At 53.0% G+C, this 12,841-nt stretch overlaps 6 protein-coding genes across 6 annotated transcripts; 3 read left to right on the forward strand and 3 right to left on the reverse strand.

The window, feature by feature from the left end:
• Positions 1-393: 393 nt before the first annotated feature.
• On the reverse strand, positions 394-1,065 carry J4E86_004493 (uncharacterized protein; the record flags this gene model as incomplete). The annotated part of the gene is made up of 3 exons (XM_051445031.1): positions 394-743; positions 794-921; positions 974-1,065. Coding segments are annotated over 3 exons (570 nt in total), but the record flags the coding sequence as incomplete, so codon positions are not given.
• A 660-nt stretch (positions 1,066-1,725) lies between these two features.
• J4E86_004494 (uncharacterized protein) lies at positions 1,726-6,804 on the reverse strand (the record flags this gene model as incomplete). The annotated part of the gene is made up of 1 exon (XM_051445032.1): positions 1,726-6,804. The coding sequence occupies one exon, from the start codon at positions 6,802-6,804 to the stop codon at positions 1,726-1,728; it is 5,079 nt and encodes a 1,692-aa protein (XP_051303129.1).
• A 578-nt stretch (positions 6,805-7,382) lies between these two features.
• Positions 7,383-7,968, forward strand: J4E86_004495 (uncharacterized protein; the record flags this gene model as incomplete). Its single annotated transcript, XM_051445033.1, has 3 exons — positions 7,383-7,529; positions 7,584-7,895; positions 7,942-7,968. 3 exons carry the CDS (start codon positions 7,383-7,385, stop codon positions 7,966-7,968), a joined length of 486 nt encoding a protein of 161 aa, XP_051303130.1.
• A 709-nt stretch (positions 7,969-8,677) lies between these two features.
• Positions 8,678-9,923, forward strand: J4E86_004496 (uncharacterized protein; the record flags this gene model as incomplete). The annotated part of the gene is made up of 4 exons (XM_051445034.1): positions 8,678-8,864; positions 8,929-9,385; positions 9,440-9,658; positions 9,707-9,923. The coding sequence occupies 4 exons, from the start codon at positions 8,678-8,680 to the stop codon at positions 9,921-9,923; spliced, it is 1,080 nt and encodes a 359-aa protein (XP_051303131.1).
• Positions 9,924-10,255: 332 nt separating this feature from the next.
• On the forward strand, positions 10,256-11,369 carry J4E86_004497 (uncharacterized protein; the record flags this gene model as incomplete). The annotated part of the gene is made up of 2 exons (XM_051445035.1): positions 10,256-11,180; positions 11,215-11,369. 2 exons carry the CDS (start codon positions 10,256-10,258, stop codon positions 11,367-11,369), a joined length of 1,080 nt encoding a protein of 359 aa, XP_051303132.1.
• Positions 11,370-12,141: 772 nt separating this feature from the next.
• J4E86_004498 (uncharacterized protein) lies at positions 12,142-12,376 on the reverse strand (the record flags this gene model as incomplete). Its single annotated transcript, XM_051445036.1, is given in 2 exon segments — positions 12,142-12,165; positions 12,179-12,376. 2 exon segments carry the CDS (start codon positions 12,374-12,376, stop codon positions 12,142-12,144), a joined length of 222 nt encoding a protein of 73 aa, XP_051303133.1.
• Between the last annotated feature and the right edge of the window lie 465 nt (positions 12,377-12,841).

The raw sequence follows: 12,841 nt of genomic DNA on the forward strand, positions 1-12,841 counted from the left end.
CTAACAAGACAACCACTATCTGCTTACCGCGAGTCATCTGAGAGATATGGTTAAAAGCAACAATAGAGGTGACGTGAAAGTAGATTGGCTCGAAAGCTTTCATTCATTCAACTATAAAGACCACAGTGGTCGTGTAGTTGCCTGGCCCTAGTATCCCGCTGTCTCGTGAGACAAAAGCAATCATGTATTCTTCAAACCGATTTTCCGCGCGCATGAAGCGTTGTACCGTCATCGATGCAATCAAGCTGAAGGAGGTGACGGGTGATCGTGATATCTTGAACATATCAAGGGCTTGATGAAACTTGCCCAATCGAGGGTCTTGCCGCCGCTCGGTGTCGCATATCCCACACTTGATGGAATGGGTGCTGTTTCAAGAGCCATGAAAGCCACGACCAGGTCAGCGAAGAACTCGTGAGGATAAGACACCATTTCCTTCGCTCGCTGGCTTGGATCGACTAGCTCCGTGAACCGAGAGGTGTCTATAGCGAAATCCACAAGGACTTTTCGAAGAGCTGATCCGGTCAATGTGTTCTCATAGATGTAGGAGAGGTGCAGCTGTGGAAACGCCCACTCCTGATTCATCTTTTGAATAAGAAGGTCGATAGCGGCATTGCATAGATCAGGAGCCCCGCGAGCATCACCGAAAATGTAGATCTCGTAGATGAGGGGAAGTCTAGAGGAACTTCCCCTGAAGCGTCGAGTGCGAAGTAGAGCTTTCCTGTATAGACCCAGTGAAAGAACGCCTGGAAAACCTCCGGGTTATCGTCCTTCAGCTCCACAGTCTTTGAATTACCCCAACAATCCTTTACGGCAGCTTTGAAGTAGGAGGAGTAGTGAGAGAGAAGGCCTTCGTAGACGTGGAACTCGCGCTTCGAGCTCCAATTGCCGACTGTAACGGTGATGATCGGGCCGTAGTCTTCACTACTTCACATATTAGCCACTTGCTTAATCGTAAAAATCTACTGGTGCTTACGGGTTAGGCGGAGGAGTAGCTTTGGAGCATTTGGCCAGCTCGAGCAACGGCCTGACCTTTTTGAGCTCCTCTTTCTTCTCTGGAGTCGCCATCGCGTACGGTTGTGTTTGTCGTGATAGCTGGTCGCAGTCGTGATAGGTATTTCAATGGATCAGATTGATGTGACGGTGACGGTGAAAAGTATTGGGCCTAGTAGCGCGGTCTTGGCAGTGAGCAGTTAAGGCAGGAGCAACGGTCAGGGTCCAGCAGGCGGTGACGACCCGGGTTCATTGACTAGAGACTACTGTCTGCTTTTCGTTTTGGAGTATACATATCGCCAACGGTTGGAAATTACTCACCGTTCGGACCGATCTACTCCTCAAGGTCCACTCTGAGTGGCGGGCTCTGGATTACACCCTTCGACATCCGCAGCCGTCCCTACACAGCATAGTCTCTTCCTCCTTCACCAGATTGCTAAAATGACTGAAGGAAGGACTCCGTAGCTTCGGGTTTGTAACCCCGTTGTCTATACTGGCAACATGACCGATGAACTCTCGCGCCAGACATATCTACTCTTTCACCACAATTGCAGTACTTGCTCTTAATGATTGTACACTTATCTCATTTCTCTTTCTCCCTATCGGAGAAAACGCCAGACCATGCAAATGCTACTCGCTCTTTCTACGATTGTACAACTACTAATACATGATTTTTCCAGTTTCCAACACGCTCGCTAAACCCCAAAGTCGCTCAATAGAAAGAGTTGTGTATTACTAGTATTTCTTCTTTCTGTGCCGCACATGAGGATCCTGTCCCTTGCGATTCCTCTTTTGCCGGTCCGTTGGCGGCCGGTACGGTTCTTTGCCGTATTCTTCCCGGTACAGGCTAAGCATGTACTCGTCGACGTGCCTCCGCTCCTTCTCGTTGCCGTCGATGTCGAGGTCTTCGTTCGCTTTGGCGGCAGCAGCGGCTTCCGAGGCGGCTCTCGTGGCGTTCAGACTCTCGTTGAAGTCGACTTGATCTTCTTGAATCTCATCGACAATTTCCTTCTGTGCGATGGAAGCAGCCGTGCGATCCTCGGTATCCTCCACTGTACCCATGACACGCGCGTCACCTAACAGTCCAATCTTCTCGCCGAGCACACGTTCCATGGCTGCACCCGCTTCGTCGTTCGTGTCGATTCCCAGGTTCTCATCGAGTGCGTCGCGCCAGGTGACTTTGTTGAAGGTGTCTGTGGTGAAGTCACCCTTTTGGATAATGACGTCGTCGAGCAGACGTTTCTGGTTCGACTTGCGGAGGATGTTGGCTTCGATGGTGTATTCGCTGACGAACTTGTAGATGTGCACATCGCGCGTTTGACCGATACGATGGGCTCGGTCTTGACACTGCTTGTCCATCGCGGGGTTCCAATCAAGATCATAGAAGATGACGCTGTCAGCACCCGTGAGATTGATACCAAGACCACCGGATCGAGATGACAGGATGAAACATAAGATGCGGGGGTCACTGTTGAAGCGATCAGTAAGGATCTGGCGTTGTTCGATCTTGGTAGACCCGTCAAGGCGCAGATAGCGATATCCATGAATGTTCAAGAATTGCTCGAGAATGTCGAGAACCTTTGTCATCTGGGTAAAGATGAGCGCGCGGTGGCCACCAGCCTGTAGATCTCGAAGCAGTGTTGCAAGACGCTGAAGCTTGCCACAGTCATATTGAAGGAGACGCTTGTCCGGAAAGGCGATCGATTGTCGGATGCGCGAAGAATGGAAGGGGTCTTTTTGGTGTGCTGCCTCCGACGATCGAATCAGCTGGACACCACGTCTGGATAGGGTCAGAGGTGCTAATTCCTCGGCTGCAACGGCAGGCGTAACGCATGTGAAGCGGGTAATGAGAGGCTCCATAGCCTCAGCACGCTGCTCCAATGTTGGGATCATATCATAGAAATGGGTGATTTGTTGATCATGCCAGTGCGACAAGACACGATGAGAACGCGGTGACCTGAATCCGAGTAGACCATGATGACGTTGAACGATGTCATAGTGAATCGCTTCCTCTTGTCTTGGCTGCATTTGAGCCTGACCGAAGCCGTGGTAGTTGGGATGTGGAGTGTGATGGGTTCGGTAGAGGAGAGGCTTAGCCACTCTCTTCCCTTCAGTGATAGCCCCAAATGTGAAATCGTGCCAATCGACGGTCAGTGCGTCAATGATGTCCTTTCCGTAAATCGGCATGAACTGGGTACGCGCGCGAGTAAGGTTAAGACATGTTTGCAAGTGGTCCCGAACGGCCACTTGCTCTCGCTTCGCCATCGCTGCCATAGTCGCTTGTAGTGAAGAGGTGCCCTTGTCGATGGGTTTGTTGATGCGCCGTGTTTGGCGCTCGATCAGATCCTCCAGGGGCCGTGTGGCGCGAATAGGGTAGGTGCGTCTAGCATGACCCAACTGCGTCTGTTCCCGTCGCGCAAACACCAAGTTCAAGGCGTCTAGATTTACTTGCTTATCTTCCATGCCCTCTTGCAGTCGCTTCCTGATGAGAAGGTCCTTGATCTCGTACTGAGCAGCGACTGACTTGGGCATGGCCATGGACGTTACAATGGCTCTTGTTTCGAACAGGTCGGGGTGATTGCAGACTTTTCGTAATGACATTAAGCAATTGATAATCGACATGTAGTTGCCGGAGGACAGGATCTCCTTGGTCGAGGCGCGGCCCATGAACCCATCGTAGAGCTGCCGTTGCCGCTTGGAAAGCTTGCAGTAGACCACGTGCTCATACTTCCCTGGCATTTGCTTCTCAACCTCTGATTTCAGCCTTCGAAGCAAGTAGGGGCGAAGGACTTCGTGAAGCCGCTTGACAACCTTCTGCGCTTCCGCATCAAGCTGCTGCCGACCTTGATCGAGAATCTGCGAAGTAGGATTCTTGAGAGCCAAGGTAAACTCCTCCAGTCCCGCGATGCGACCTTCCCCGGCAAAGCCAGCTGGCATTAAGAAGTAGAGCAGCGACCAAAGCTCATCGATGTTGTTTTGTAGAGGCGTACCGGTCAGTAACAACCGTCGCTCTGTTCTAAGGTTAAGCATAGTCTGCCATCGTTGAGACTTGAAGTTCTTGATGTTGTGGGCTTCATCGAGGACCAGGTAACGCCAGGGACGCATCTTGAAGGCTGCTGCGTCTTGGAGGATGAGCTGGTAGGAGGTAATGACGACGTTGTACATGTCCTTGCCAGTGTTGCGCCAGCCCATGCGCTTTCGTTTTCGCTCATTGATGTCGCCATAGTATGTCAGAATCTTGAAGCCTGGCAAGAACTTCTTGAACTCCATCTCCCAATTGAGCATGACACTGGTGGGTACGACGACTAGATGTGGTCCCCATATCTCGCGACGAACAGCGAGGTAGGCAAGAAGTGAGATGGTCTGTATAGTCTTGCCCAGACCCATCTCGTCTGCGAGGATTCCGTTTGTCTCGGATTCGTACAAGTTCGCCAGCCAGTCCAAACCATCGTGCTGGTACTCTCGGAGGGTACCGCGTAGTAAGGATGGCACCTCGGTCCTTGGTGGGGATGATGTATGCCGTGATCGAGAAGCGCTTTTAGAATGTACTACATCTTCCATCGGAGTTGGTTCAGCTGCTTCGACGGTAGGAGCAGGTTCTGTTTCAGAATGCCCGTTCACATGTGGCTCGTCTACTTCAGCGACAGAATCATGACCATTCACATGTGGCTTCTCCTCGTAGACTTCCGCGGGCGATGTAGCATGGCCATTCGTTTGTTCGGGCTGAGTTGCCGGGTCTTCCGGTTCCACATCGTCAATCGCGGTCTTGGCGGCCTCTTTCAGTTTCTTGATGTCTTTAGGTGCCAAGAAACCCATCATGCCTAAGTCTTCTCCCTCACTCTCATCCTCGTCGTTTTCTTCCGAGCCGGCTTCTTCATGACCATCACCCTCGCTATCCGAACCTTCGTTGCTCGACCAAGCTTCACTACCAGATTCCGAGCCCTTGTCGTCCTCAGAATCGAGCAAAGCATCATCAACCTGATCGAGCTCCACTGTAGCAGGATCGATATAGTCTGGCTTCTGTTTATCCCCATCTTCTTCGTGGTCGTGAAAGCCATTCGTCTGTTGAAATGGGTTCTCTGGAAGCTCGTTCGTGTTGTCGACATCGAGGTCGGGATCGGGTGTTGGCGCAGGAGTACCCTCTTCGGAATCAGCGTCGTCATCGTCTTCGCCGTCGTTTGAGTTGACTTCCGCCTCGGAGCTGCTCTCGGGGAGATCGGGAAGTTGTCCGTACTTCTCGCGTAGTTGTTCGGCCGTGAGGTTCGCATCTTCGTCCTGCTCGTTCTCTTGTTCGCTATCAGAGCTGGAAGACATGACATCGTCGTCGTGCTGTTGTTGTGAGGCATGCGACACCCCGCTTTCGGATTCCATCTCATCGAAATCACGGTCTTCGCTGACCAAGGAGGAGGCCCCGTCGCCAGCGTTACGACCACCCAGAATCTCTTGCGCTTGATTAAACATGTCGTCCATGGCCTTGTGTCCGAGCTGCAACTGTTCCTCCTCATATTTAGCCACACGCTCCTTGTCGATCTCAACCCTGACCAAGCCCCATGCGTCCTTGACATCCTTCACGAGCTGCTTGTATCTCGTCACTTGCCGCTCGGTCTCTTCCTGTTCGATCTCATCTTGGCTCTTGCGCTTGAACTTGTTCTTCCAGAAGTCGTATGCTTCTCTGGCCAAGATCTTGGCCGTCCGCCGATGGAATGCCTTCTCCTCCTTCAATAGCTTGTTGAAGTGCAGGGCATGAGCGACAACGTGGTCCCAATGTCCGTATTGTGGCGGTGGCTCTGGAGCTGCTTCAGGCGCATATACGCTGCATCGTGCCTGGCTTAGAACTCCATGTTCAGCAGCCTCGACAATCTGCAGCCGGCGCTCGGCTTCTTCCTCGGCCTTTTCCTGTGTGATCCGAAGCGCCTCTTCGCCGTCTAACGGGTCGTCTTGTCCTAGCCACTCTTCGAGCGACGCGTACTCTGACTTGGGCGGGGCATGGTGGGGATGGCGGTTGGGAGGGTCGGGCTTTCGCAGTCGCAGGCGGAGACGAGGGGCAGGCATAGATGGGTTCGAGTCGTCGGGCGATCCATACAGGCCGGCGTAGGGATCGTGTCCGTTCGTTTCGGCATCGTCCATGGGCTCGTCACCTAGATCATCGGTAAGTGGCTGCGCTCCCCTCCGAGAGCGCCCGACCCGCTTGCGCGTGCCTTCGGGCGATCCATTCTGCAGTGCTGGCGACGTGACGGGCGAAGTTGTCGCAAGTGCTGGAGGCTTTCTCTGGCGCTCAGACTTGCGCGCCGGCGTTGCCAGAGACTGTGCGGACACCTTTTTGGTGATGGTGGATGGCGTCTTCCCTTTCGAGACAGATATGGGCCCTAAGCCATTGCGCGACTCTCGCTTGACGCCGTTCTTAGGGGTGCCGTTGGTCTGCGTCGCCTTGCTGGACGGGCGAGAATTCCGCTTTACAGGTTCCGGCGTTGGCGGTGCAGCATCCTTGCTCACACGTGATGATTTCCTGACGCCATTCTCGAAGACTGTCGTCGGTCCATCAGCCACGAATGACTTCCAGGGCGGCGATGCGGCGCGTGACGCTGAGCGGCGCGGCGTGGTGTCTTCGAGTTTCCGCCGTTTTGGCGGCCGCTCAATGACGCCACCATCATCGCCATTTACAGGTGCCGGCGGATGTTCCTCCTTGATCACAGGTGCGCTGTCGTTCTCGCTCTGTTCGCCATTGTGTGTGATGTCGGATGGGTTGTGTGCGGCGGCCGAGTCGCGTGGTGGGATGGAGTCGATGTCGCGATCCGCGGCGGTAACTTCTTCCATTCAGGAAGGGCGAGAGCGGCGGCCTGGGGAGCCTGTTGACCACCCGGCGCGCGGCCAAATCGACATATATCAGCTCGAATTCGGAGTCGCAAGATAGCCTGACGCGTGCTGGTGACGGTGATGGGACCGGATTTCAAATTCGGGCTCGCGTTGGGATGATGCGGTGTTATGTCGAAGTTGTGAGATGGTAAAAACAGAGCCGGCGATAATGTTTGGTAGGGATCACGCTAAATACCGGCACGGGCGCGCATGCCATCCCTCTGACGTGAACGACGGCGGAATGCTGGATATCACGTCTGAGAATGCTGTGACTGAGGCTGTCTAAAACCTCCGCAGATTCTTTCAGGCAGGCGTCGGGTTGCTCAGTCGCGTAGACGCCTTTCGTGTCACATCCGTGACCGGTCGTGGTACTACGCAGAGCAGTTAGACCCACTTCTCCGCCAAGCATTACCGGGGCCGCAACTGAGCTCATCGCGAACGACACATCAATACTGCAACCCATCCAACCCCCGCAATTGCGCCGCAACGTACGAAAACACCAAAGACACGCATCGCGCAAATACTCACTCGGCTCTAGCATGTTCCCCAGGCGCATTGTAGCGGCACGCCCGCTGGCTCGAGCCGTCGTCCCCGCCGTAGCCCGGCCACGACCCCAATTCACCCAAATCCGAACCGCCCTCACCGACGCTGAGAAGACCCACGCTGAGCTCACAGACCCGAACCAAGTACGCCCACTTTTTCTAGAGAAGGCAGGAAGGACCTAGTGCTGATGATGACAGAACGGCGGCTACATCAACCCTCCCGCTGAGAAGCGAGGAAACCGCGACCCGTACGGCGACTACTGGGACAAGCAGGAGCGCCGCAACTATGGCGAGCCCTGCCACGAGGACAACGATATCATGGGTGTACTAGCGCTCCACGACTACAACCACTTCACCCCCCAATGGGGCTTCGTCCTACTGGGCACCTTCGTCGCCTCTGTCTTCGGACTCTGCGCGGCTGTTGGTACCTTCTACCCCGACAAGCTCAGTGCGCCCAAGACTTACCCAGATGGTCTGGAGGCTGAGCTGGGTGGAAAGGGTGCATTGCTGGTAAGTGCATTAAGGTTCGGTGTGGACTATTGCTAACAGTGTATAGGCAAGGAAGCCCGGTGAGGGCTGGTAAATTGTATGCAGACTCAACTGACATGTACATACAACCCAATGGGATTCTCTTTGTCAATTCAATACCCAGTTATCGTCCTAGGCTACTTTGATTTTCAGCTCCGTCACCACCCTCGTCTCAAATACTGATACATCCATCCCGTTCTGGTTTGATTGGACGCTGATCCGAGATTTGGGAATCCTTCCGTCAATACAGCACTCTGCGTTGCGTGCGGGATAATGCGTCCCGGCATCCTCTTCAGGACCGGCATCCCTTCGCCACTACGTCATCGCAGCAATCCAGGAGCACACCCTCGTGGGCCCCATGCATCCCGCAATTCATGCCCAGGCCATTAGGGAACTCAAGTTCCCACTGGCCACGGACTGTTCCACCCTTGTTGCATGCTCACTTTGTCGGTAACCGCCCAGGATACTTGCTAGGATCCGATTGGTCAACCCACATATTTATACAAGCAATCAATAGGACCATATACGGCAGTTGACTTTAGAACCTTCTACAGGAAAGGGTCCTTCGATGGAACCACCCGACATGGCGAACCGTGAACATGATGTGGGGTGAGTTCCATGTGGAGACCTTGCTTCGAACGTCACTCATGATATATTATGAGACTCCTGTACCACAACAGCACGTTTCCTGAATCCCAACATCTAAATTCCATTTTCTCCTTGTCATTGTCCACTTGGATCGTTCAGACCACTTGATCGTCAGCATGTACTGGTCCTCGCTCACGCTCACGCTCACCTCTTTGTTCCACAACGTCGCATCATCGCCGGCTCACGACCTCGAGGCCCGACAGTTTGCAACAGCGGCGATGTTACGTTTCCAGTGCTCTCAACTAGTCTACGACCGTATCGACCCACTTGTCCAACCCGGCATTGCACCTTCAGCACATATGCGTAAGCGATGCCCATATACTACGTTGATACAGTACGTATACTAAATTTGCATGTCATTGTTTAGACCAGATCGTCGGCGGAAACGCCTTCAATGTCTCCATGCCACCGCTCGACTTCGACCCCAGCACGGAAGCCACTTGCACAACCTGCGATTTTGCCGAAGACCTTTCAAACTACTGGACCGCGAATCTCTACTTCAAAGCGCGTAACGGCACCTTCCAACGCGTCCCACAGATGGTCAACTTGGGTCTACAAGGCAGAGAAGGCGTCACGGTGTACTACATCCCGCCATACGACGGGAAGAGTACGGTGACCGCGTTTCCCAAGGGTTTCAGGATGCTGGTTGGTAATCCAGGCTTGAGAGCTAAGGAGGGTCAGCAGAAACAGCTCTGCCATCGCTGTTTCACGAACAAACAGCAAGATCCTTTTGGTGGGGCCCCATGTATCGGAGAGTTTGACACAGCGAGCTTGCCACCGGGCATGTGTGGAGGTGGAATCCGGACGACTATTACATTCCCAACGTTTGTAGACTCCATTTTACCTGGCTTCGAGCGTATCGCTAATCTTGAATATAGATGCTGGGATGGCAAGAACGTTGATTCTCCGAACCACAAAGACCACGTCGCGTACCCTACATCTGGCTCTTTCGAATCTGGCGGTCCTTGCCCATCGACTCATCCAGTAAAGATGCCTCAGCTCATGTACGAGGTCATGTGGGATACTACACCTTTCAATGACGCGGCTCTCTGGCCTGAGGACGGGTCGCAGCCGTTTGTTTACAGCATGGGCGATGCGTGAGTGGCGTGCAGCGACTGTGGGATAACGGCACTAACTATGTGTAGGACTGGCTACGGTCAGCACGGTGATTATGTCTTTGGCTGGAAAGAGGGAGCGCTGCAGAAAGCTATGGACCAACGCTGCTTCGGGAACACATGCACGGGGTTGACGACACAGGCTGCTGATGTGTCGACCAAGTGTGGAGTACCACAGGCTGTGAAGGAGCCCGTTGAGGGATGGCTTGAGGAGTTGCCAGGTGGTCCAGTCGTGACCTATGAGTGATCCGGGTCAGTCAAATGCTGAACCGTGGGAGGGTAACGTACAATCGTGGGCGGAACTTATCCCTGCAAGTAACTCGACATTCGTTGTATTTTGTTGACGTCTATAGAAGAACAATTTTCTCGTTGAGAGCATGTTGCGCTCGCTCGAAGGATTTCCCACTGGCTATTTGAAGAGTTTCCTATCAGAATTTTTCAGTGTTCGTGTGGTGTGCAGACACCGGAACGAGCAATCGGCCGCTCACCGCGGTTTGACTTTCATTGTCATACAAACGGCTGATTTTGCAAGGGACGCGTCCGGACCCACCGCTCCCACCAATTTTCACCATAACCACCATGCGCCAAGGCGAAGAAGACGAGGAGAGCGAGAAAATGAAGGAGCGCCAAAGGCGCGAAGCGAATATTGCGCTTTCGTGTGTCATCATCCACGAAGATCCTGGAGGAAAAGTTGAGATACTGGAACCCGGAGATGATGAGAAGCTACCGGCGGGAAATGTATCGCCAGATATTTTGGACGCTGCTCAGTCACTTCGCCCTCTACCGCAGATCTCGCGCAAAAGACAACGCGAGCCTAGTTGCGAGTCACTGGACCCGCCACTCAAGGAGTCCATTGTGGATACATCCCAGCGAGATTCCACCGACGCACACAACCCGTACTCAGAATCCGCAACCGCCCCACTGGAACACTATATTCGCCTAGCCTCAAATTCCATATCGCTCCCAACCCCTTCCGACTCGTACTTCACCTCACCAGAGCACGCGTCAGTACTCCATCGCAATCGCGAGAACAAGATCATCATGTACACAGGCTCCTTCAACCCACCGCATCTTGGTCACTTCGAACTGGCCTTTCACACATTCCTACGGAGCTCCTCCACCACCATCGCCGTTGTCTTCCTTCCACTTCGCGATAGACTCAAAGCGAAAGACGGCGCTATAGTCAACGAAAAGATCTTCGCCACCGAGAAAGAACAAAGAATCGCGCTACTACAAAACGACCTACTGCAGCGCTGGAGTTGGTTTTACAAAGGCCATCGCACAGAACTTCAAACACACGAGACTACCCTGATCGAAGAAGCGAAGAAAGACGGATTTCAAGTTTCTTTTGTGGTCCTAGCTGGAAGCGATAAACTCGAACGCGAGGAAGTGGAAACAAAGCTCTCTTGGCTCTTACAATGGGGAGAAATAATCACCAGCGACATCACACGGCCGTCTAGATGGTTCAAAGGTCCAGAGCGTCCGCCCACACGGTTACCTGGGTGTAGATCTTGGCGTTTGATCTCTACACCAACCAGCAGGAAGGGAAACTTCAGCTATGAATGCGGAGGCGCGAGTCACGAATGTCGCATATCTCTACGGATCCAAGAGTACTGCGGTGGGCATGCTGCTTTGGAAGGCGAACCGCATGTCCGATCAAGGCAAGACAGTCTGCTGCATGCAATTCTGGTAAGATGCCACGAGGGAGTGGGGGCGACATGGGTTTGCCACAAGAAGACTGGGGGTACAGTGACGTTTTTGGGTAGTGGAAGAGATACTGAGGGTGATGAGAAGAGAGAAGAGGTTAGTTCTTCGGCCATCAGAAAGATATTGGGGGAAGGTGGCAGTAAGGAGGAGATGATATCAAAGCTGGAAAAGGTCATGTTGAACCCAGAATTGCTAATACTATATCTTGGGCTGGATGAATAAGTGGCAAAGACATGCTGGGCTTGGGAGAAAGAATATCCTCAATGCTTTGAGGTACCCAGACCAAGGAATGCAGAACTACAAGGCCCTTAATAACGGTTCTATCTTCGAAGTAGGGCCTGATCGTCATCCTTTAACAATTATTGACCATACTGAGGCCGATCCAGTGCTCATCGAAATCCCTTCGCCCAGCAGGAACTTTGGTGGAATCGCTGTCACAGGTATTGCGAATATAGTCCATGTCGACGCCAATATCGCTGCCCAAAGCACAGAATCTAGTGTCGCGCTACAATAGTCATCAGATCAGCTCTTCATGCTCAAATGTATTGGGGTAAATAAGACATACCAAGTTGCATAAGTAGACAGCGCAATTGTATGAGCAGCTAACGATGGCGCAGTGATTGAATCCACCATTGACACAGTACCAGGTGTGGTGAAGTCCGTTCAGGCGATTCCAGCCGTCGTTGCAAGACTTGTGGCCAAAGACATCTCTGCCCCATTCACAGTTGAGCTATTGACAATGGTGTGAGCATGCATGACTAAAGTTCCGAGGGTGACATGAGCTTGGAGACTTACGGTTGATCGCTTGTGCAAGGAGCGCGCTTGGGCGACATCTAAATCCTTCGTGTCCGGGAAGGCCTCGGGCTTGAGCGCCTTCATCTCCTCGTAGACAGATTCCGCGGTGCCCGTGAAGGTGACGTCGGGGAACCGGTCGTCGGTTACCTCCAGCTCTACGAGAACTATGTTGTCGCCGGATATCTGAACGCTGCCCATGGAGAGATCTTGGGCTTGAGGCACAGCCGTGGCGTTGGTCTATTGGCCAAATTAGTCGATGTTGAGCGCAAGAAATTGCTGAAATCGGTGGGAAGTTACGCACAGTGCAAGTCAAGAGGCCCAAAGCGGCAAGGAAGATAGCGAAGAAAGACTTCATCTTAGTACGAGAATTGTCGGTGACTTGGATAGGATTTGTGCGATAGTAAGTTGAATATGTCCGCAGCCTGAACCGGGTCTTTCCAAGATTTTTTTGGTGGTGAGACTGGAGAATAAGAGTGGAGAGAAAATTTCGCTTCTTTATACCCTCCAGTCTTTATGATAAGTGAGTCCCGTCCTTCACCCTAAGATCCGGACTGCGGTTACCCCTCACTTACCTGTGCGCACGGTGGAGACACGTCATTGGGCGAATACCCAGCGTGGCACGCGCTCTGCAAGAGCGTTTGCCTTAGTCTCTCGCACTGGTGC

The sequence above is a fragment of the Alternaria arbusti genome, assembly GCF_024043155.1.
Source record: "Alternaria arbusti strain BMP 1465 chromosome Unknown scaffold_5, whole genome shotgun sequence".
NCBI classification, from domain to species: domain Eukaryota; kingdom Fungi; phylum Ascomycota; class Dothideomycetes; order Pleosporales; family Pleosporaceae; genus Alternaria; species Alternaria arbusti.